Here is a 23,907-nt window from a genome sequence, read left to right as displayed (position 1 = left end):
TAATAGAACTTGAGGGAACAAGCATATTAAACAGGATACAAAAGGGAAAACACAAAGGCCTGGGTTTCCCCAGGATCATTTTCAGAACCCAAGAAACCTGCTGTGTTTAAAAGCTCTCTTTCAAGTGTGAGTAAGGTGTTAAATAAAGGAACCATCTAATTCTATTACGGCCATCTCAGCAGTTCATGAGATCCTTGTCTAAACACAGGAGGAAACAGATCCCACATGGGTCCAAAGGCTCTAAAGAAAACAATAATTTTGCTCGGGGCAGAGATTATAGAGAAGACAGTTGGGAGTTGAGGGTTTGGAGCAGAAACAATATCTTTGTATTTCAGACGACTTTTACTGTTAAACAATTTTTTTTTGCCTTTTCTTCTTTCTGAGCAGTTATAAGATTCTCCAAAGTCTTTCAGGCAGCCAAAAACAAATGAGCAATTAAACTAAAATGGAGCTTTGCACCCAAAACATTCAGCAATGCCTTCAGACACACCCCCACAGTCAGCAAAGATTTAACAAGTAAATAAGTTTTACTCCTCCACATCATTACTACACATCGGCAAGCATACGTAACTTGTGTGCACTACACAACATCCAACACCTCTTTCARAAATAGCTCCTATTTTTCTGTAAGTAACAGAGAAGTGAAGAAAACGTAGACCTCTTTAAGTATCACAATCTGAGGATGAAAAGAAAAATTAATTAAAGAAGTCTTTTGCAGAACAGCTTTTCAACACCTAGCTACCTTGTTCAAGCAAAAAACCCCAAATCAACACACATGACAGCATTATTTTCATGTTGCAAACCTCCAAGGTATTTTGATGCTTCACTTAATATCAAGATTTATATCTGTTGGTTATTTCATTTAAGTTTTAATAAAATTACTTTGCTTCTATGTTACATCTATTTATTTTTGGAGAAGCATTGCTCTTGAGTCAGGAGACAGAGCTATTTTCATTTTTCTGCAAGACTTGTTTCAAGTAAGTGCTCTGATGACTCTAGGGATGAGTAATATTCCCATCCAAAATAAGGATGGCTTATACTTCTTTTTCTAAGAATATATATATCTTTTTCTAGGAAAGATGTGGTAAAGGCATAAAAGGCTGGTTGTATTTTGTTCAAGCTTAACGGGTAGAAGCAGGTCATCCTGCCAAATTTTGTTCAAAAGACTTTTAATATTCCCTAGGAATCTTCCAAATTGTAAGTGTTTATAAAAAAATTTTCAAATAACAATCCAATCCAGGACAACTTGCACTTTCTTCTGCAAAGAAGTCTCAACATTGCACACAACTATTCCTGCACTGGGGGTTTCACATTTTTCAGCTTGATCTTCTACCTGTTTTGCTATCTCACTGATCAATTAATGCAACAAACCCTTCCATTAGACAAGCAGGAAGTGATACAAATCAATTCATTGCTATTATTTATTTTCTGTTAGTAGAGAAAGTCCTGTTCAGAGCTATAAATACATATTAATTTTACCTCTCAACAGAAGTTTGTGATACTTACAAGGACCACAAAATCATGTTTCTTATGCACAGTGAAGCAAGGTTTCACTGTGCATTCCAATGCCTTTAAAGTGCCAGTAATGCCTGTTACCTGGAAAAAGAAATCCAAGGAAACAGCACTGCAATGAAGGTAGAACACCACCCACCTTGCGTTTCAGAACGCTGAGTTTTTCAACGACTCCATCCAGGAGACTGACAACTGAATCCACAGCAGGACAACTGCTCAGYGTCTTCTCCAGCTCTGCCACCACCATGGTGACGTGGCTGGTCTCTCGATCAATGTTTTTCTGTGCAGCTCGAAATCGTTTGTTCAGTGTTTCATATGGCACCTGAAGGAGAAATATCAAATGATTAGAATTTCTGAATTTAAGTAAGTCAGGTCCTCTAGAGCTTAGAGAGACTGATGATTTCATCTGATGCAGCCCAAAGAACACCTCGGTTCCAGGAGAGTGGAGGTCATTAATTGAATTTGAGCTCCCATACCAAAGCCCTTATTTAAGTTCACTCAGCAAAGAGCTCACACTTCGAACATTATGAAAAAACAATGAGAAATGCTGCAGTTTCTTGTCTGATACCAGTTTCACTTATCCTGCTTTGGCTGTAGCAAGCACTGATACAAATGCATACCTACAAAAGGAAAGTTACAAATTAAACTACAACTAAGAGATCACACTTCAGAACATGACTTTCTATGTTTACATTTCTTCCCTTCAGGAATTCATTAAAAACCAGAGAGTTACCTTTGAGAGAAAGCATGTATGATGCATACTGGCTACTGAAAAATTTATACAYAGCACACCAACAGTTATTCAGGAAATCCAGAAAGTCTCCTACATACTTCTATCCACAGAAGACTACTTTTAATAATACTTGCATTAGGACTATAAGGAATGCCAATAGAAACCCGATATAAACTTTCTTTTAGGGATGAAATCTTACACTGTATGACTAAATAGGTAAATTCTGCTAATGCTCCATTCCTGAATTAAAAAAATAACCAGTCTTGGAGGTCTCCTGTCCAAGTTGTCCCACACCTCTATGGAACAGTCATATCAAAACTGCTATTGATGACCAGTAGGGACACATAGATGGGATTAGCCTACAGCCTGGTGAATGATTTGGGGAAAGCGTACAGGAAGTTTTAAGATGCTTCCACTACAGTGGCAACAAAAGCAATTTAGACACGATGTTCTATTACTACGCAGAAACAGGAATTTTAAAAAACATTCCAGTATTACACATGTAATTCATCCGTATCTTTAATCTTTAAAAAGTTCTTTCAGGTAGTTATGATAATCTTGATYGCTTTTCCATTAATCAAAGGCATAATTTAGGCAGCAATCAGATTATCCATGTTAAAGGTAAAACAGGAAACACAAATCAGTGCTCTGTTTGGTACATATCACGTATATGTTTAATTACAAATCTTTCAAGCATGTAACTTCTAATCAATTACATCAAGGTCTCCATTTTCCTCATTCTCATTATTTGCATGCAAGAGAGTATCCCCAGGGTCACACTCMTGGGCTCTATTAGGAAAGAGGCTACTACATAACTGCTACAATTCCCCATTAGAGAACAGTTTGGCTCAGACTAAGGAAGATGAGCCAAAGCATTTGCTTTCTAAGACKCTGCATTATCTACAATAGGTTGTGCTTATGGTTGTGCTTATTTGTAGTAGTAACACAACACGAGGATAATGCTGATAAGATATGAAAGGGCACCTCTTCTCAAGACTGAAATGAGCTGTTTAATGGGTTTTGGTATCTCAAACTAAGAGCTAAACAAATGACAGGACAAGATTTTACCACAGGAAGCATCAAGCCAAAACAACTATTTTCCTTATATAGTTTGCACTAAAATCCCAGCATTACACCCACAAAAACTCAAACCACATAAACCATGACAAATAATAAGCTTCAACACCTACTCAGCTGCCTATATAACAATCTTCTATCTCCAACTCTCATTTCTCCATTTCCACAAAAAATACTAAATATTTTAGAGACCCACAGATAAAATGGTTGTTTGGGAGGGGGCATTATTTTGACATCTCATGTTTTTGAACATGGAAACTTATTTCCAACTCTAAGACCTGATGCCACATAACATTAAGACAACTTTTTTTCCCTCACTGTGTTTTTTTTAACTGTTCACCAAAAAATATTTCTGCAAGTGTTTTGCTGATCAGCTTTGCATGCCACACTGAAAATCTGTATCAATAGACTTTCATAAGCTACTTCTGATTTGAGGTATCTTTTCTATTACAGAAAGTGCTTTTGTTAAATTTTGAGAAGCCAGCTGGACACAGATCTAGTTAGTTTGAAAAAAAGTCTATGTTTAATCTCCCTTTTCCCTAGTTCCTTATCTGCACTCAAGAGCAGTAACAGCTCCCATTTCCTGTGCTCTGTCGCTTCAGCATGCAGACTTCTGGCAGAGTTTGTGTTCATATGACATTTAGAACAACTGAACTTTCAATTTCTGCTGGTATCACTATATATAATTTAGARTGCACCTAGGTGCAATAGGTTTTTGAATCCTCTCTTATCCTTTTTTCCTCCCTACCCTAAAAACAAAATTAATACCTTGTGTGGACGAGGCTACAAATCTAAAAGTTTCCACTATATACTTCGAAAGTAAATAGAAGTAAACATAGTGATAAACATTACTTTAGTGTACCATAACAAGGGGAATTAAAGGTACAATGAAATTATTTGCATAACTGAAGCTGACAGTAAATAGTCTTTACCAGAGATTTTCATGATTTGCACAGGCACTTGTTTCTTATTATGGAACCAGCTGTTTTCAGGAGAAAATTTGGAGATCATATCTTGGTAGAGCTTTTACACTTACTTTACKGGACCAGAGTCCATGAATGCCAAAATTTAGAATTGCAATTGCTATATTCCTTACAAAGCAAGCACTTTATCTTGAACTTGCCTCTACATCCGCTGGTTCTTTTGTTACTCCCACAGCTCCACAGTGCCAGAAGACCCAGTCTCATCTCCCCAGCACTGGCTTGCTTTACTGCACAATCCTTTGAAAGGTTACAGGCAAAATACCAATACAATCACTTTTTTTTCTGCCAATAATGAAAGGAAATGGAAGGAGAACATACAAGAAAGTGTTCTGAACAATGCAATTCTAAAAATTTTTAATTATTGTTCACTTTGATTTACAGGCACCACCATTAAAACACAACACCAAACTTTTTGGACTAAGAGATAGATGCAAGATTTACATCTCATTAATTGCCATAAACCTATTAGAGACTTTCAATCTTTCCTGCCAGCACCATTCTGTAACTGAACCTGGATTACACAGTTCTTATTTAAGGACAAGAGTGACTGACAAAACACAGCCTAGGGAAGCATTACCTTAAGGAAAGAAGAAAAAATCAGCTACTAAAAAATCTGAAATAAAGCAGCAAGTACTGACCAGAATGTGTTCTGTATAAGCACAATGGCAACTTGTCCTACTCGTTAGAGCTTGAAAAACCACACCCAGTTGGCTCATACCATGAACATACAAGAGGATACAAAAGAGAGCTGTAAAATATTAGTGGGCAGCACATTGAAATCCAGTGGCACTAAATAGATTCTGCTCCTTTTGTTCATCAGCTTCCACAGCTGCAGACACATTATTGAAACTAAGCATGTACTAAACCAGGTCAAACTTAAATCTAGTGAAAAGGAATTTGACTGAAGTTAGAACAACCTACACAAGGGGTAAAATTACAGTAACACAAGTTTTTTCAACACTGAAATTTTGCTGTGATGTGAAGTAAAGTCTGCTTGGCTGGAGGCTTCTGCAATTGTAGCATGACTGTTTCCAGGTTCTAAACACTAACAAAGARGCAGAAACAACTGATTAACCTGATCTTTCAGGAGTTACTTCACTCTAGTTTTAGAAAGCAAAAAAACTGGTGGGCTGTCCCAGAACATGCACCAACAACCTCTAGCTGTGGAGACAAGAGTTAGGAGAGGATTGTTCTGGGTCTACAAATTTGAACTGGTGGACGAGGAGGAAGGACTCCCATGAGAGCTACATGCTGGTTGTTAGTTGAGTGCAGGGAGCAGAAAACTGCAGAGGGAGTTTTTMAGTGTATACTTAGGAATTCAACTATGATGTTTACTACCTGGCCTTCAGCCCAAACATAGTCCTCTTCCTGCCTATGAATGCAAATGAAGTACCAGAGCAAGGCAGAGTTCTAAAATCACAAAGTGGCTAAAACTGTTCAAATTGGGCAACTGTAGGCAAYTGTTCTTTTCAGAAGCCACACCAAATGTAACTTGAAATACCCTTAAATATAGTGAATTTAACAGTAAATATATTTTCATCAAAATAAATTTTCAATAAGCTGTTCACTTATGGATTCCATTTTCTTGAGATTTTTGAAATACATTAAAAGTAGAAAAAATCCCACAAGTATTATATGTTTGCATATACTGTAACCTGATCTTTTGGAAACTATATACACTTCCCAAGTGTTAATTACCAGCCTGCAAATAAATATTTAAAGAAATACAAATAATATCAAKCCAACTGATACAGGGCTGCATCAAAACAAGTATGAATAGCATATCAAGCAAGGCAATCCTGCCCCTCTGCTCTTGTGAAGTCCCAGCTACAATGCTGCACTCGGCTCTGGGATAAGAAGGATCTGGACCTGCTGGAGAGAATCCAGAGGAGGCCACAAAGGTGATCAGAGGGCTGGAGCACCTCTGCTGTGCAGTCAGGCTGAGAGAGCTGGGATTGTCATGTCTGGAGAAAAGAAGGCTCCAGGAAGACCTTACTGCACCTTCCAGTATCTAAAGGGGCTATAAAAGAGATGGAAAGGGATTTTTCACAAGGGCATGTAGTGACAGGGCAAGGGGAATAGCTTCAAACTGGCAGAAGGTGGGCTTAGATTAGATATTGGGAAKAAATCCTCTMCTGTCAGSGTGGTAAGGCCCAGACACAGGCTGTCCAGAGAAACTATGGATGTCCCATACCTGGAAGTTTTCAAGGCCAGGTTGGACGAGGCTTTCASCAGCCTTGTCTAATGGACATGGCAAGGAAGTTGATATTAAATYAWCTCTAAGTTCCCTTCAAAGCAAGCCATTCTCTGATTCTAAACCAGACAATCCTTTACACAGCATCATGAAATGCACACTGCTTTTGCATTTATTATCAAGATTTTCCTGAAATTAATTTTTCTTTTCTTCTTAAGGCTCTCTGAATGTATCTATGTGCACACACTTCATACTGTAGCCATAAATCGACTACATAGAAAACAGCTGCTGAACACACTCCCACCTCAGCTCTTGCTTATCTCTATAGACYCAGAGAAAAATTGCTTTAGGAAAGCCATCTATGTACCATAGCTTCTAGCAGTAGCAAAAGGGAGAGAAGAATGCAGACCATTTTCACCTCATAGAAGTTCATTAATTACAATGATCAAAGCTTAAAAARCTTTGCTACCTCAGTGGCACTTGTGTTGTTAGAAGACTGGACTTTCACTTATTTTAGCACCTTTAATTCTACTGYGCAGTTTAATGGCATTTTGAGAATGCAGTGAAGTTTTATCCTGTTGCACATTTGCAGCTTCTGTAACAGACACAGACACTCATTCACTGAGCACCTGSGGTTTCCAAACAAATTGAATACACACACTGCTGAAGGGCTCTCTGCTTGGGACAGAGTACAACATAAGAAAGCAAATATGAACTGTGGCAAGGTCTCCTTTGGAGAGGTGTTGTAGTTGTCCAGCCACAAAAGCCTTCTGAGTCACAGCTACAAATCCAGCACTCATCACTATCATGCCGAACATACACGTCCACTTTATTCAACTAGACTTCAAATAAGTGATTGTAATTACCAGGGCCTTAGAGAAACAACAAGCGTAAGGAAAAGCATCTACAGAATTGAGTTTGTGACCTAGCTACAAAGGACAACTAAGTCTCACTCCTAAATGCCTGTCTTTTCTGGTAAGGTTTTCTCCTAAGCCTTCCTGATCGTGTATCAGCAACTGAGTCTGGGGAGAGAGGTACTTTTATTCACTATGTGAGAAGTCCAAMGCAAGCTGAAGGTACACAGGTACATGGAAGCAGAAGGGAGGAGCGAGCTCTTGGACAACACTGCAAAACTGCTACCGTTGCTGGAATGTTATGGTGAAGAAGTAAATTTGTCCAGGATTGAAAAGAGCAAGTTTCATGCCTCTACYGCAAAAAGAGAACCTGGAAGATCACAAAATTTACAGGCTGGTCTGCCTTGTCTCAGTTTCTGTGAAAGTTACAGAAAAAAAAAATCATATGGAAACCATTTCCAAGCTTATAAAGGTGACTAGGAATAACCAGCACGGATTTGTCATAAGCAAATCAAGCCTGACAACASTGTTTGCTTTCAGTGATGAATTGACTATCTCTGAAAGGCAGAAGCGTGCTGGCAGCCTTTCATGCCAATATTAGTGATGTTTCTGACATTGTCTCACTTGTAGCCAAACAGGGGAGATATGGACTGCATGGCTGAATACAGGATGGGTTAGGGACTGACTGACTGCATAGTCAGGCTCTAAGARTAATGGTCAGAGGTTCTAAATCTTGAGGTGGCCAATTACAAGTACTGCTTGACTCCCCCAGAATGTTATCAGCTCCAACATAYATGCCATTTTCAACCATCTGCACTACAGAACACACAATCACAAAGTTCACAGAGGACAAACTGGGGGAATGCTTGATAAATGGGTGGCAGATCTGCCATTCAGAAAAAATGACAATCTGGAGAAACACATCAAGAACTTTACAAAACACAATCAAGGCAAAAATCAGCCCTGTATCTGGTACAAAACACCAGCCTTCAGCACTGGTTATGGAATAACTGGCTAGAACCACCACKGCAGGAAAAGATGTAGAGGTCCTGACAGACAGCAAGTTGGGCATAGATCAGCAACAGGTTCTTGCGGCAATGAAAGTTAATCCCATCCCAGGCTGCACTAGCAAAACTAAAGGCAGTGGATTGAGAGAAGTGATTGTTTATGCTCAGCACTCATGCAGACTCATCTGGAATACTGAGTCTGGTTTTCAGGTCACTCCCCCCTTCCCACTAAAAAAGAGATGCTGACAAACTGGAGAGAGTCCAGAAGGCTGCCACCACAACAGTGAGCTGGTTGGAGGATTAAAAAAAAAAAAAAATCTAAGAGAAGCTGAGAGGGGCAGGCTTGTTTCCGTTGCAGAAGGGAAGGCTACGGGGAGTTGGAAGCAGCACAATCTGATAGAAGCTTTCTACTACCAAAAGGTGAAGGTCATAGATAAGAGCTAGCCAGACTTTCCGGAGATACAGAGCAAAAAGGAAGGAGGCAGAATTGACAACTCTCACTAAAGAAAATTCCAGCTGGACATAAAAAAAGTATTTCAATCAGAAGACTTGGTAAGCACTGGAACAGCAGCCCAGAAAGGTGACGGAATCTCTGCCCTCAAAAACTTTCAGAACTTGGCAGGACTCTGARCAACTCAGATTTGCTTTGAAGTTAGCCAAGGTTCAAGCAGAAGCCTGAATTTACACTGTCTGCAGAAGTACTTTCTTACCTTAATTTCATGAATTCATATTTGCTAACTTAGACACCAAATACATTTGCACATGAAGATCTGAATGACCATACTAGATAACACCAGAAGTTCCCTCTCTGTCACTATCTTTTCTCTAAWGACATCCAGAAATGGGATGGCACTTGAAAAAAGGCAAGAACAAAGTTACTTATAATCCCAAATAGTCTCTTTGGACTTCTTGAGCCAGAGATGAGAATTTGATAGTAGAAACACCACAGGGTGTTTCTCACTCACGAACTCTGCTGGTTGCCATTTACCTGAGTTTCAGCACTGCAACATCCTGTTTTGAGACATTTCACAGGCTCACAACTATGTGAAGAAATACTTTTCGGTATGGACCTTTTAACTAATTTGAAACACTTTCTTGTTTCAGAAGMAAAAAAGGGACATACTTCTCACATATCTTGAGACTGAAGAGGCTTTTTCTAAGCCATTCCTTGAAGACAGACTTTCCATCTCTCTAAATATTCTTGCCCTTCTGTAGACATTTTCCAGTTCTACTACATCCTTTTTGCAGGATAAGAAAAGGGAGAAAATAAGCGTAACTCATACTGCTTGAGAGAAGAAGAAACCCTGGATTTTAATTGCTGTGTAATGAGTTCGCCCTTCTTCCCTTTCCCAACACTTCTGTTATGTGTTTGTCAACAGTAACCTGACTACTCACAGAAAACATTCATTATTAGCCCTAAGATCCCACTGAGGAATTATGGTAAATTTCCAGTTCATTATATATATAAGACTAGGATTAATTTTCTTTCCACTATACCTAAAAGCTATATCACACTGCACTTGTCTATACTGAATTTAATGTATTTTAACACCCATCCAGTCTCACRATTTTTCTCAAATGCTTCACATTTGGGCTATATCTGTAATACCTCAATTACCTTAGTATCATCAAGGAGACTGCTTCATCTCAGCACTCACTCTTTCCTCCAGGCTGTGCAAAWAGCTGAATACCACCAGGATGCCAGCAGAATCCTAACACCAATCTTCCTCCATTACAGAGGCTGGCTACTAAATCTTGATGTTTGTTTTTTGTCTTGCCTCGTTCCTTATCAACATAAGGACTTCAGTCTACCTTGCAAGAATTCCTGGTAAGGCTTATCTCCATGAAACACTCAGTTAAATGTATAAACTATCAACCAAGTTCACCTCACTGCCTTCTTCAATTTTTGAAAAAACAACTTCAATATCTTTACATGGCATGCACTTTTTAAAAGTCACATTAACTGATGTACATTATTCCATATTTGATTAGTCAGGATACTATTTCTGTATCAATAAGCCATTGGTTTGAAGGGAAAAATCAATTACATACATTAAGAATCTTACTAAAATTTTACTTAAAGTAGAACAGAGACAGTCTTCTATTTTGTCTTTCTCCCCCAGCTATCCAACAAAATCCTCAGACTACCAYAGCATTTATCAGAGATTTAAGAGGAGGACTGAACACAGAAGGAAGGGATTTCTCCCAAGCCAAGTTTTTTAAAGCAAGTGTTACATGTTGCATTTCTACTCCTTTAGAAGTGTAGGATGTTAGGCCTAAATCTAATGGCCACTGCATGAAATTTCAAACACCATCTTGATGCTGCCCCCAAGTTTTTCTAACTGGTACAGAGCAATACCGATAGACTGAATTACACTTTTCTTTCATGACTGAAGTTTTGCCAAAAGTGTAAGCCTTTATTCTTCCCCAAATCTTCAGCCTTACCCTAGACCTTTAGCACACCAATTCTATATATCTCGTCACACTGCCCAAATTCCTTCTTTTCTTATGTAGATTTAAACCTAAGGAACTCCAAATAAAAATGGAAATGAAAACACAATTGATCTCTTTCAGACCACAACATTAATCAAAATGTTTCTAGCCAACAATAACAGCGTGTATGAAACTAGTTGAGATGCAGGAGAAAAAAAAGCTAAAACCAGTTTGTATAGCTRTCGTTTGGTTGTTGAGAATTATAGAGTGAAAGTGAGATTTCAAAAAAGTGAAGTGAAGAAAGAAATATTTTGTTTCACAAGTAAAACCATTAACTATTCCCCAGACTCCTGTTAACAGGAATTTTCAAAGATTTCTTTTCTAAAAACCGATTTTCACAGAAAATGGTATAGACAACAGAAACAAGCATCTTTCATGTAGGTTTGAAATTCTGTAAAGATCATAAATTTTCCTTCTGTATTTGGAAGAAGTTATGGGTCTAACTCGTACTAACTCACATGCAGGGAACTTCTAACTATATATCCTGACTTTACAAGATCTCTGTGTGCATTATCCTTCCTCAGTGTTAAGTACCTTGGCTGAAAGTAAGTCCTTCCYACATAAAATGTGATTTTTAAATAAACATAAAAACCTACACTGTGTACCTTTTCAAATTAACCTAGTCATGAGCAGGGGGGAGTTAGAAATGGATTTTTTAAATCTTATCAAGTACATGAAGTAACTACAGGGAACAAAAAAAAWGCATTTCAAGAAATACAAAATAAAAAGTCCTACCAGATTAGGTGGGGGGAACCATTACAGAACTATGCTCTCCTTTCAAGGGTCAGAAAAATGGTGTGCTTCCTCTCCTCAACTGTGTTAGCTTATAACACCTGAAAAGCACCAGAGATTTGTATGAATCTACAGGTCTCCAAGATGATTCAGCTGAAGACTTTAGGATATAAATAAGCTTTTTTTCAAATGCCCCTACATGAAATTAAGTCTGGCCAGACAGCTAGGGAAAACAAAGAGAAGTGCAGTGATGAAATTGCTTTTCAAAAAAGTAGAAGCAAAGAAGGCAACAAGAACAAGGAAATACAGGAACATGTAAGAAGAACTAAGCATCTCCTGAAGAATTTTAGTAAACAGTGTCAAGAGAAAAACTAAACCCCACAAGAAACACCTTCAAGCATTAAGCTGTTTCCTTGACACTAAATTCGATCACCATGCTCACCCTTCCAACAAAACAGAAAARCAGAGGACATCTATTATATATGATGCCATAGAAAAATGAGGCAGRGTACAATAAACTATTGAAAATTTTCCCTCAAAGCAATAACAAGCATTTCCATAAAGAATTACTGAAATTCTGTATTTTTATGTACTTCATGTTTTCCTCAACRATTCTTGRATTACTTCAGATCAGAGTCAGCATCAGTATTTGTCGCTGGACTTATCCAAAATGTAAATGATATCACCACTTATTCAGTGAACTAACTCTTCTGATGAGTAGCTCWTACCAATTCCTTGAAATAGTAATAGTTTTTCTTTARTCTAGGCAAAATCAGAAAATGAAAATAAAGTTAAAAGAAAAGAGTAGTAGTATATTTCAGGAATAGATGGCTTAGAATAATGTCTAGGTTTAGGTTAATTAGGTAAAAACATTAAAATAAAATCTTGAAGAGATATAGATCCAATTTCATAAGCCTAAAAGCAGCTGGTGGTAATCTGGATTTTAAAAAAATAGTTCTTCTTAAAAACAGTTTCAATGTTTTTGAAGTGTATAGCCTAGTAGCTTGCCTTGGTTAAAAACCAAGTCAGTTTTACAACTCAGGAAGACAGTATTGTGTATTCTAGAGCAGYTGTGTCTAGAAAGAAAYCATCATTATATTATTCAAAGCTGCTACTTCAATACAGGAGAGAATCAGCAGCAAAAAATCTTGGACTATTCATCTGCTACACACATACTTAGTCAACAGAAGCAATCACACTCCTTTAAAATATTATCCTGTTAAACAAACTGCATGTAACTTATTTCTGAATATATCATGAACTTTTGAACAAGGCTACAAGAAAATTAAGTGCTTTACAAAGAGAAAATTGAGAAAATGATCTTACAACCTTATGTAAGGAAGTTGACAGCCATTAGAGCCCTGTCTGGAGCCACCCTGGGGACATCRGAGGCCAATCTTTTCAATGCACTTGTTACAGCTGCCACCCTGGACTTAAACCTCAAATTTCTCTGCTTTTCTTCTTTTASTAGGAATACTGGTGTACTAACAAGAACCTAAGCATTGCTCTCTGTCCAAAGAAGCAGCTGAGTTGCAAAGCTAAGGTCACTCAGTAGGTCTGTGTCCTAYAYAAGTCCACCCATTTSTTTTGATTCTTCTTTCTTTTCCAAATACTTGTTCATTTTAATCACAGCACCACCTCTTTAAATGAAAGAGGTCGCTGTCCTTCTGTGCATTTGCACAGTCCAGACACCATTATACCAGCTAGAGATCTCATTTCCAATCAGATTGCTCCTAAAATAATCTATTACAGTCAAAGTGACAGCATTTCTTGTGAAACAGTTAAGGATTATTGATTGAAATTAGCAGACCCATATCAGAACGTATGAACGACCAAAGTTCTACTCAATGTATTATCTGTTTTATGTTAATTTTCACTAATTTAACAGTCAYGTAAATCCACAGAGCCCTTAAAAAAACCTGAGGTAAATCAAAACAAGTTGTGAAGCAGTTACAATTACTGGCTATCAAACAAAAGTATCTTAACAAAAAGAATGCTTTATTTATATCAAATATCACGCATTGAAAGTAAAYAATTACCGTAGCATATTTCACATTCTGGGTTAGCAAATACTTCCCACACAGTGCATCTTCAGGCTCTAAGTTGTGGGAGGCCAAATGTACAATGCAGGCAGCTTTTTGACTTAACAAGGACTGATGGATCCTGTCAGTGTGTCCTTACAGCAAATACCCATCTGCCAGAACAGTACTCCCCTAAATCTGTGAGCCCAAAAGGCACACTCTTATGATGATTATATAGGAACTACTGATTTGAAAGACAATAGGAAGATGATTAGGGAGCACACCAAGTAAAGCATTTTCCTCCTGTTACAATAAGTAGCAAATGTTTGAAGCTCATCTTTACTTTTGTCTCCCAGCTCTTGAAAAACACTCACTATGCTAAGACTCAAATATTCCTGCTTAATGTCAACTTTTAAAGACTCCAGCATGCTAGCTTACCATACAAACTAATCACTCCTATACCAGAAAACATATACAAACCAAACTCACAAGATCACAGGAGAGGTGGCCTGTGAAAAACAAGTATGATGCAAATAGGAATTGCAACATCAGATAAGTATTCACTTTGAAGATACTAACARGTCTTCCATAAGATGATTGAGAATACCTTATTTTCCTACAATGGGGTACTGATAACCAAGCAATAGCTCTAGCTCATGAGCACACTGTTACTGTCTTTTCACTGTGTTTTCTTCCTTCATTAATCACTTTAAAATATATTTTATAGTGAGTGGGCAGGRGTGGAAAAGAGACCAACAGGAGCCAATTTCTTAAGCTAYTTTAAAACATCAAACTTCTTACCAAGTCCCACAGTATTGGATTTTTCTTAAAACACAGCATTTCTTAGAACATAGCCTASTGCAGAAAAACAACAGCAGTAKAAAAGATGTCACACTTTGTGTTGTGTCAAAACAGGAAGTGCATTATTCAGCAGCACAGGAACGCTCAGCGTGGACATTCAATGCACTTGGTGAGTCAGAGTACCCAGGTTGAAGATGGATTTAGTGTGAGATAAGTATTCATGACGAGTTAGTGCAGAGCTGACTGTTACCAACATCCGGGTTTAGCTGCTTCTGCCAACCTTCTGTTAGAAAAGCACTTAATAAATGAGATAAACTAAAAAGGGGCCTACAAGAAAGCTGGAATGGGAGATTTTACAACAGCACATCATGACAGGACTAGGGGAAATGGCTTCAAACTAAAAGAGGTCAGGTTTAGATTAGATATGAGGAAGAAATCTTTTTATTATGAGGATGGTAAAACACTGGAACAGGCTGTCCAGAAAAGTTGTGGATGTCTCCTCCCTGGAATTGTTCAAGGCCAGGTTAGATAAGCCTTTGAGCAATTTGGTCTAGTGGAAGGTGTCCCTGACCTTGGCAGGAGGGGTGGAACAAGATGATCTTTAAGGTCCCTTCCAACCCAGACCATTCCATGACTTTAACACAATACACATTTTTTTAAATTGATGTACAGACAACGAACTAAATGGTACAAGTGTTACTTCTGTCTTTCTCAAGTTCTGCTTGAACCACTTTCACTGAACAACTTTTGCTGTTACATGTTCAAAGTTTTGACATCATCTGAAAATGCTGTTCAAGTCCAACTTGCAGTAAAGCTTATAAACATGGGAAAAAAATAAAATACTGCAACCAGTTATGMAAAAAATTAATCTTGCACCTCTTCTGCTTCAGTGGGCAAAAAAGTTGATCTGAACTATTTGACATCTTCATTAGTGACCTGGATGAGAGGTCAAAGTRCACCTCCCCAGTTTGCAAATGATACAAAACGGGGAGGATCCCTTAACATGCCAGGTGGTTGTGGTGCATTTCAGGCAGATCTCACCAGGCTGGAGAAATGGGAAAACAAGTATCTCACAAATGGAAACATAAAGTCTTACATTTGAAAAAAAAAACAACCCTTTGTACCAGGACATGCTGGAGACCAACAGCCTGGAATGTAACTTTATAGAACAGAGCCTTGGGTCCTGCTGAACAAGTTGCACATGACAGCAATGTGCCTCTGCAGCAAAGGCTACCAACAGCAACTCAGGCTACATCAGGAAAAACACRGCCAGAGGGTCAAGGAACGTGATCTTTCCCCTCTTATTGTAACTAGAATTTAAACCCACCCAAAGTGTAGTGTCCAGTTTTGGCTCCCCAGTACAACAGAAACACACTAGAATGAGTAAAGAGAATGCCRCATAGATCACTAACAGATTGGAGAATGTGACATGGGAAGAAGGGCTGAGCCAGCTGGGATCATTCAACCCAAAAGGCTCAGGGGAAGCCTTATCAAAGTGTATGGATACCTGRTGAGGACAACAAAGACAATGGAGCCACGCTCTTCTCATCAGTGCACCATAAAAGTACAACAGGCARTGGGCACAAACTGAAATACAGAACATTTTTTACAAACAAAAGATTCTTTTCTTTTTTTTTTGAGTAACCCAACAACAAAACACTGGAATAGGTTTGCCAAGAAAGGCTGGAGTCTCCATCTTGGGACATAATTGAGAACAGTCTGGGCACAATACTGAGAAACCTGCTCTAGCTGACCCTGCTCAGAGGCCRGGCTACTGGACTAATTGTCTCCAGAGGTCCTTCCTAACCTCAGTCCTCTGTGGACTCAGAATAGAAACAATATGCACATCATATATCCCAGTCYCCTACACGTTTCCCTATAACAATCCGATAAATACTGCATTTCCATGAGAAATTACTATCTTAGTAAATCTGTTGCYAGTATTTTCCCTGACAGAGCTGCCAACAAAAAAAGCCAAACAGCAACTCTGAGAAGGTGCTCACATATCCTGTGCTTCTAAAACTCTCCTGTTGATCAACTTTTTTTTAAAGCAGTGGCAGTGCAGCTAACCCTAAATTGCTTGCCAACAAACAACCCAGAGTATTTTCAAAAATGATCATTCTCTTTTGGGTCTCCCATCTTCCAGTTTTGAGGTCTTAGTCCATACAGCTTGCTATCAGTTTAATAATTATTCATACTTCTAAAGATACGGWTGAATTATCCAGCTTCTTGTCATCACTTGTTTATTAGTTTCAGCAAAGAACTATGATAACAATGTTTGCATTCATTCGTTTTCAAATTGCCAGCTTTCATCTTAYGTGCTCTCATCTGAGACTAGCAGAATTCCYCATCAGTAGGATTTAAAAAAAAAGATTCCACAGCAGTTTGGTAGAAGAATAGCTGACAACCTTCTTGTCCTTGAGAAGGGACTGGAAGGGGTGGGGGAAAATATTCAAGAATTATTTTGTACACTTAAAGAGCTTCTGTAGATTCAGCTGAAGAACTCTATTTACTTCCCCTGAGCTGAACTGCTGAAGAATGGCTGAAGTATTTCCACTCCAGCAGCAACCACAATTTAGCTATGGAACAGGGATTTCCCTCTGCAGTTTGAAGCGCTCTTTCACATGAAAAGCGCTCTGTGGAACATACTGTAAATGTAGAACTATTACACAACTATTATCTAGTGATGCTGGCATGAGGAAGCTTGAGGGAGGAAACAGGAAGGATATAAATACAAGTCTGCAAGCTTTTATATTTTACTCACATAAGGGAAAATCACCAGTGTCCAGAGCTCCAAGAGAAATATTTGAGCTACTGTGCTGGTGAACAAAAAAAAATGGTGATACATATTCATTTTAAACAGCATTTGAATAAACTGGAAATAAAAATTCACAGAGTCACAGTCCCACAGAAACTTGTAGGCAGTTGACTCCTAAGTGCAAAATGGGATTTGATATCAACTTACTGAAGTAGACTTTAACCTTAGTGTTCATTTTCCTGTGCTGCATTTTCACCTCCACCACTGAAATGTTTTGATATATGACTCACAGCTAAGAACATTTCACAGGACACATTCAAAAGATTTGAGCAGACACTGTTCTGGCAGGTTTTTTTAAACAATGAAAAATGTTGTTAAAGATTACAGGAACAACCCAGAAGTTGAATGGCTGCTGGGAAGAGTCAATAAACATCACCTCATAATTTGCTTGGAAATTAAGAGKTTTAGTGCAAGGGTGTCTSACCCGCTTACTATTTAGCTTGCTAACTTTGCAAACAACATTCCAYTCAGTTATGTATATTTTTCTTGAGATATTTTAGGGAAAAAGAATGCTTGTGGAAATAAAAGAATTAGTCCAAAATATTCTCTACCTTTTAAATGGCTGGCACCTTGACAATTCATCTTAAGTACCAAAACAAAAAACTCACTGATCCTCACTGCCAGTAATTTTCAGGAATGCAGCAACCAAAGCTGTGGTAACAACTCGAATACACCTAAAATGCAATCTTAAAACAATTTTCTTAACATGAAATGCCTTCACATTGTTCTGGCTATGGAAAGTGCTAGAGTGCTCTTTACAGCTATTTTAAAATTTAAGCCTGATGTTGTTAGCTTCAAGTACTTCTGAGTGACAGAAAGGAGCGTTCACATGTAAAATGAGAAACACTTTATCCTTCTGCTTCTCGGGACCCCAGCAAAATGGAGCTAGTGAAGGAGGACGTGCACAAGAGGAACACGGCCAGAGAGCCTGCAGAACCAACACTGCAAAGAGCACACAATGCTCGGCGTGCAAAAGCACAGCATGATCTCAGCACAACAAAGTTGACTTTGCATAAACATATTCTATAGACAGCAAAATGTGGATACACTGACACAAGAGATGTTTAAATGAGCATTTTGCAATACAGATACTTCTCCCAGGTTCCTTCCACAGTTACTGCTATTAATGTGATATACCTTCTGTATATACAACAYGAGACTTCAAACAAAGGTTTCCGTTGATTCCTATGAGCATCATCCTTGCAGTTCAACAGTTCTCGRAGGCACTGAGCGTTAAGGTCATCSCTGAGTCCTTCACCTGCCTCACACCACCTGGTGAAAGCCCAAAACCACCCATRCAGCCTTAGGAGACCTCCATCCTGCAGGCAGACCCAGTATCTCAAGGAACAGCTTTTACCAAACTGTATTTTGCTTATTCGCCTCCACAGCCCTCCAGTACGTCTGTCCCTTTTTATATTTTAAGCTCATCTCCATCTTCGGGGGACCAAGTAGCCAGGGAACCATATTATACTGCCACCTCCACTCCCTCCCCCTTAGCACGTCTCCTAACAACGCCACGTAGATCCAGATAATCATCTGGGATGAGCACTTCAGGCAGCCCTCGGTGTTCCTGAGGGAGAATGTTGCACTCACACGCCCCAACCCCTCTCCCCCAGCCCGGCTCCGTCCGAGCCCACTCCCCCCTCACACCGCCCCGCGACCACAGGGACCTCACTTCTCTCCCAGCTCCCTTCCAGGTCTTTTTGTGTCCCCAGCKTGGCCCGGGGGCCTCCCCCGTCCCCTCAGGGCAAAGAGACACCCGGGAAGAGCCGCATATTCCAGGCACGTCCCTCTCCCTCCGCGGAGGGGGATGGGAAGAGCAGCAGCGGAGCGGCACCAGCCGAGACGTCAAGCCRAGGAAAAACGGGGACAGGCGGGAACTGCGTGATGGGAATAGCTCGCAAAACCTCCACCCCACAGCCCCGGGGCTCCCGAGGTGGGGAGGAAGGAGGGGAGAAGGGGCTCCCCCCTCAGCGCTGCTCGGGCGGGACGCTGAGGGCGTTAAACGCGGTCCCCCCACGCCGGGGGCGGCCCGGCACCCACCTTGAGAGTGGGGTACTCCTGCACCTTCAGAGTCATTGAGAGCTGAGCGGCTGATTCCTGCACCGCCATCTTGGATCRGGCACCGGCCTCCCCCCTCCCTCCCTTCCCTCCCGCCCTCCTTCCCAGCGCGTCCCGGCGGGAGCTACCTACGGCGCGCGCGGCATGCCGGGAAACGGCGCGCGCCCCGCCCCGGCCCTCATGGACACGGGCCGAACCAACACCGCCCCCCGCCACCCCGCGCCGCCGCGCCTTGGTACGCTCCATGGGGGCGGGGACGGAGGGAGAGCGACGGCGCGCAGGCCAATGAGCGGCGCCCTTTCTCACGTTCCCCCGCCGTGRGTGTTGACACCGCCCAAGAGCTTGGGGAGCCGCSTCTGATTGGGCAGCACTGKGAGAATGGGCGGGGCCACGTGGAGGCGCGGACAAATCAAATGGGATTACGGCATCGGGATAGGCGGGATTTGAGGGGGTTATGGACACCCAGCCAGCCAGTGGCGGCAGAGAGCGATTTCCCATCGCCCAATCAGAATCTCCTCTGGGACTCAATGGGCGGGACCTAAAAGTAAATTTTGCTGGTGACTTAAAACGGCCGTTTTAACACCCCCGAGGTGTCCGGGAAGRKGAGGGGCGGGGCRTGAGGCGGGGYGATCTTTGATGGGCAGSACTTCCAGCCAATGCTGTMGCGTCTCATGTTGACGGACAGGCTGCKGAGCCAATAGGCGGCGCTCCTGGGGCGGGCAGGCGGGGCGGCGGGCGGTGTGTGGCTGTGTGTACACTGTGAGGGGCGGGGCCGCCCCCCGTGAGTTCCGCGGGGCGGAGGGAGCGAGTGGGAGCCAGTGAGGCGGAGACGGCGGGAAGAGGTTTAAATAGCGGAGACGGCGGCAGCCCCCTGCCCTCGGCTCCCCGGGCCGGCGCCGAGTTTCCCCGGTGAGCGGAGGCGCGGGGCGGGCACAGCACCCGCCGCAGCCGGGCCGGTCCCGCCCGCCCCGCGGGGGTCGGGGTGGGGAGGGGAGGGTGGCTCCGTTCGGCCGCCGCGGTCTCTGGTGGTCTATTCATGGCCCCCTCTGCTCTCGCAGCCGCGCCGGGGAGCGGAGATGCAGCCCCCGGCACCGCCGGGAGCTACAGGTGCGGAGTTCGGGGCTCCTGTGGCGGGTGCGCGGGCTCCCGGCGGGATCCCCGGGGAGATGTGGATCTCCATGGCTGCGCTCAGAGGCTTTGCGTGACCCGCTGACCTCTGGCCGGTCTCTGTAAGGTGACAAGCACCAGTTTAAGCGCGCARTAATTCCTCTGCCGGACGTACGTGAGTGTTTCCATTAAAAAAGAAAAAAAAAAAAAGAAAAAAAGAAAGGGACCTGATCGTGCAAGTGTTCCTACTTGTGTGTGTGAGGGAATAAAACCACTCTTGGAGATCAGTCCTCTGGCTGTGAATATAAAAGCTGCTTTCTGGGTAATGCGTCCCAAAGTTCGGCTCCTCTCTGTGATTTGGGCACCCCAGTGCGTGCCACCGGGCTTTGGGACAGACCTTCATCACACCAGTCTTTCAGCAAAAGGGAAATGTCCCCATGGGACCTGTACGTGCAGTAAATACAAACTTCATTCAGTTGCTGAAGGCGGTGTCAAAAGTTTAGTTTCTCGATGCGCTGGCAGCAAATGTGCTTCAAGCAGTGTGCTGCTGCAGTTTGAGGCTCAAAAGAGACCCCACACCCTGTATCCATCGATAATCATGATGATTTTGTTCTCTCTTCTCAAAACGTTGTGGTCATGTTTCTTTCTGGTGTCCAGAAGACTGTGGGAAAATAAACAATACTTCCAGGAGGAGTGAACACGTGTAACTTTCATGGTTTGAAAGAGCAAGTATATTTCTTAGAATATTTGGTGGCATTGTTTCTGATGTGCATAGACCTCAYTGCACTGAAAGCATCTATCCACCACAAAGGGCTGGGGATAAATAAATGGAAATGTGGGAAGTCATTTWGTTGAGTGTTAGATTCTCTTCAGCTCTCAACKATGAACTATWTACTSATATTTTCTCACGGCTGCCCTAACATTCAGCCGTGTGCTGACCATAATCAGCAAATGTCTGCCTAAACATAATTTACCAAGCCCACACCAGGTGCAAAGCTTTTGTTTGAGAAGTGTGTTAGTAAAACTTTCKTGTGAGTTACACCTGGGATTAGCATTCATGTCTAGACACGATCTTGGGACCAGATCCTGCAAGAGCATTTGTATAAGGGGGATTTTGATTCCATTAGGRTTCTGTGTGGGGAATGGTTCACCCTGAGCTGCTTGGGTGGAGGATCGAAAACTTTGCTCAATTGTTGCTGTATTTACAAGCATAATTATGTGGCATTGTAAAATATTCCTGTTCTTCCTGTCTGTCTTAAATATCCTGTAAGCTAATATTTAGAAGGAAATTTGCTCTTCGGTATTCCCCATGATTAATGTTACTGAACAGCTTGAACTTGGCATACTTTAACTCTGTGATGTTTATGGGGACTGAAGAAATGTGACTTGCCATGTAATTGATCAAGTAATGGATGTATTTGTCCAAGATACTTGCAACAGGTTTCGTTTATATGTAATCTCTTAAATGATCCTTTCTGATAATACAGTAGCTAATTTAATGTAACACAGATACTCTGTGGATACAGGTTATGTGCTCAGACTGTATYTGTCTTTAAACTGGAKGRTTWTTGGTGAAGGTTTGTCAGRCATTAGTAGCCAGAGCTAAAGGGGTTGCTAATGGAACAGATGGCCAAGCAACCATCATGTCAGAGRAAACAGCATGGATTCGTGTATTCTTAGTTTAACACAAGAGGGAGCATGTCTAATCTTTAACCTTTAAATATTGCAATTTCAGAGAGGAAGCTTGAAGTGTTGAGTGTCAACTAATTTATGTTCAAGGCTCCATGTGCAAATATTGATACAACCTATGCATATTTCTGGCATGCTTTCAACTTCAGGCTGCAGCTGTTGATTTATAGCATAAATGTTGGTGTGATAAATGTGAGGATGAGAAATAAGCTAATGATCATTTGAAGTTGTTAAAATCTGTAGTTTCCTGCTAAATTAAACAAAATATTTATTGTTATTGTTATTCCTGGGTATGGTTATTAATATACAAAGGCTGTACTTTTTTCTATAGTGCTAGGTTAATAAGTCTTCTGCTTAACCTACCATACAAAGTTGTAAAGCTGAATCTTAATTTAATTAAATTTACTTTAATTGCCTCTATACCTTTTTTTTTTAGAATTCTTATAAATCCTACCACTTTATTCTTCAATAGAAAGTATGAAGTTGGATCTACTAAGAAGTTTTGTACTGTATCCTCGTTTTTTTTTCCTTGTTYCCTGATGGTATAAAAGGAAGATGAAAAATCAGCTTCCATTTTGTATTTCTTGTTATTGTCCACTTGAATCACAGTGTGCTAATGTTTGTCCTCGTTTAGTGTCTTGTTAGTGTGAATTAGCAGTTACTTTAACTTAAGCAGTGTGCACAGAACACTCCAAACCTTTGGGAGAACCTTACTCATTTGTTTCCCSTAGCCTTCTGCTTTGCTCCAGATTAATGATTAGAGAAAAACATCTGCCTACCATTAAACACTGCATGCAAATTATGTCTCTTTTCAMGAACATAAACACTCTGTGTGTTATTTGGTGGAGCAGAGCAGAGCTTAGTGCTCTGCTTTCACATGCTGAAGAAACTGAACTATTACACTTGCTTCTCCTCCCTCTGTGTGGCCATTACAACCCCTGTGCCAGGTGGCAGAAGTGGGGGTGTATCACCATCATTTCTTGTATTAGCAGACAAGACTGGYCTAAGACAGTGATGTGATGCCCTGTGCTAGGTCAGGTGGGAAGAAGCACAGGATGTCCCGCTGTTTAGTAGAGTTCTCTTTCTCCAAGCAGGTGATGGTATYGTCCATTATAATGTGTTCTCCATTATAATGAAGGARTAGAATCACTCACTCTTCTGATGAGTTRTGATGTTAGTGAAATGTTTCGGACCTTGCCTTTAATCTGTGTTAATTTTTTCTTCTATTTCTTCTATAATAGGAGACACTTTGGTATTTTTTAAAAACTGCTGTGCGAAGCATTGACAGAACAAGGTGTTAATATCAGATCAGCTTGACTTCAAAATATGCCAGGCAGCTCTTCTTGCAAGGCAGAAGTGAGATGACCCGTACTAATATTGGACATCTGTACTAATATTGGATTCTAATTTGGAATCATAGAATGGTTTGGGTTGGARGGGACCTTAAAAATCATCCAACCACCATCTATTATATGAATAATATATATTCGTCAAGTGATAGGGTTTTTTAGAAGATAATGAGAATGAGATAGTTGCTATTGGGGGAAGATGTCGCTTTACTGAGTTATTCACAGCAACCAAATRTTTTTAATGGATGGCTCCATTTTAATGGATGCTATTRATTTTAAGTCCCAYGTATCCTACTGCAGAGTCAGAAATTCACAGAGACCAGAGGAATGCCTTTGGATTGAAAAGTTTTGATGGACTTGAGTTTTGTAAGGATTAGATGAACTGTATGTTGTCTTGGCTGTTCCATATCAGTCAAGACTTATGCTTTGGTTTTCTTGCCCAGCAGGCTTAGGCTGATACACAGTTTTTACAATAA

At 40.8% G+C, this 23,907-nt stretch overlaps 2 protein-coding genes across 6 annotated transcripts in view; one reads left to right on the top strand and one right to left on the bottom strand.

Annotated features, from left to right (window-relative positions):
• MAEA (macrophage erythroblast attacher, E3 ubiquitin ligase) overlaps positions 1-19,441 on the bottom strand; it is a 49,432-nt gene extending 29,991 nt beyond the window's left edge. For 2 of the 4 annotated variants that reach the window (XM_057376217.1, XM_057376218.1), the window contains exons 1-2: positions 19,269-19,378; positions 1,652-1,834 (exon numbers count right to left, since the gene is read on the bottom strand). In XM_057376217.1, coding sequence (XP_057232200.1) covers positions 1,652-1,834; positions 19,269-19,337 — 252 coding nt within the window. In that variant the 5' untranslated portion in view covers positions 19,338-19,378. Of the gene's footprint in view, positions 1-1,651; positions 1,835-11,588; positions 11,687-19,268; positions 19,379-19,418 lie in introns of those variants that run through there. The other 2 variants (XM_057376219.1, XM_057376220.1) reach the window with 2 other exon arrangements.
• Positions 19,442-20,085: 644 nt separating this feature from the next.
• Positions 20,086-23,907, top strand: part of CTBP1 (C-terminal binding protein 1) — a 235,048-nt gene continuing 231,226 nt past the window's right edge. The window contains exon 1 of one of the 2 annotated variants that reach the window (XM_057376207.1): positions 20,086-20,195. The gene's annotated coding sequence lies outside the window, so the exon portion shown is untranslated. The remainder of the gene's footprint in view (positions 20,196-23,907) is intronic. The other variant, XM_057376206.1, reaches the window with a different exon arrangement.

This window comes from Malurus melanocephalus, unplaced genomic scaffold (assembly GCF_030028575.1).
Source record: "Malurus melanocephalus ecotype Western Australia unplaced genomic scaffold, MMel_1.1 scaffold_274, whole genome shotgun sequence".
In the NCBI taxonomy this organism is placed as follows: Eukaryota; Metazoa; Chordata; class Aves; order Passeriformes; family Maluridae; genus Malurus; species Malurus melanocephalus.
The sequence above is the reverse complement of the archived record's forward strand: the minus strand, read 5'-3'. Positions and strand labels throughout refer to the sequence as shown.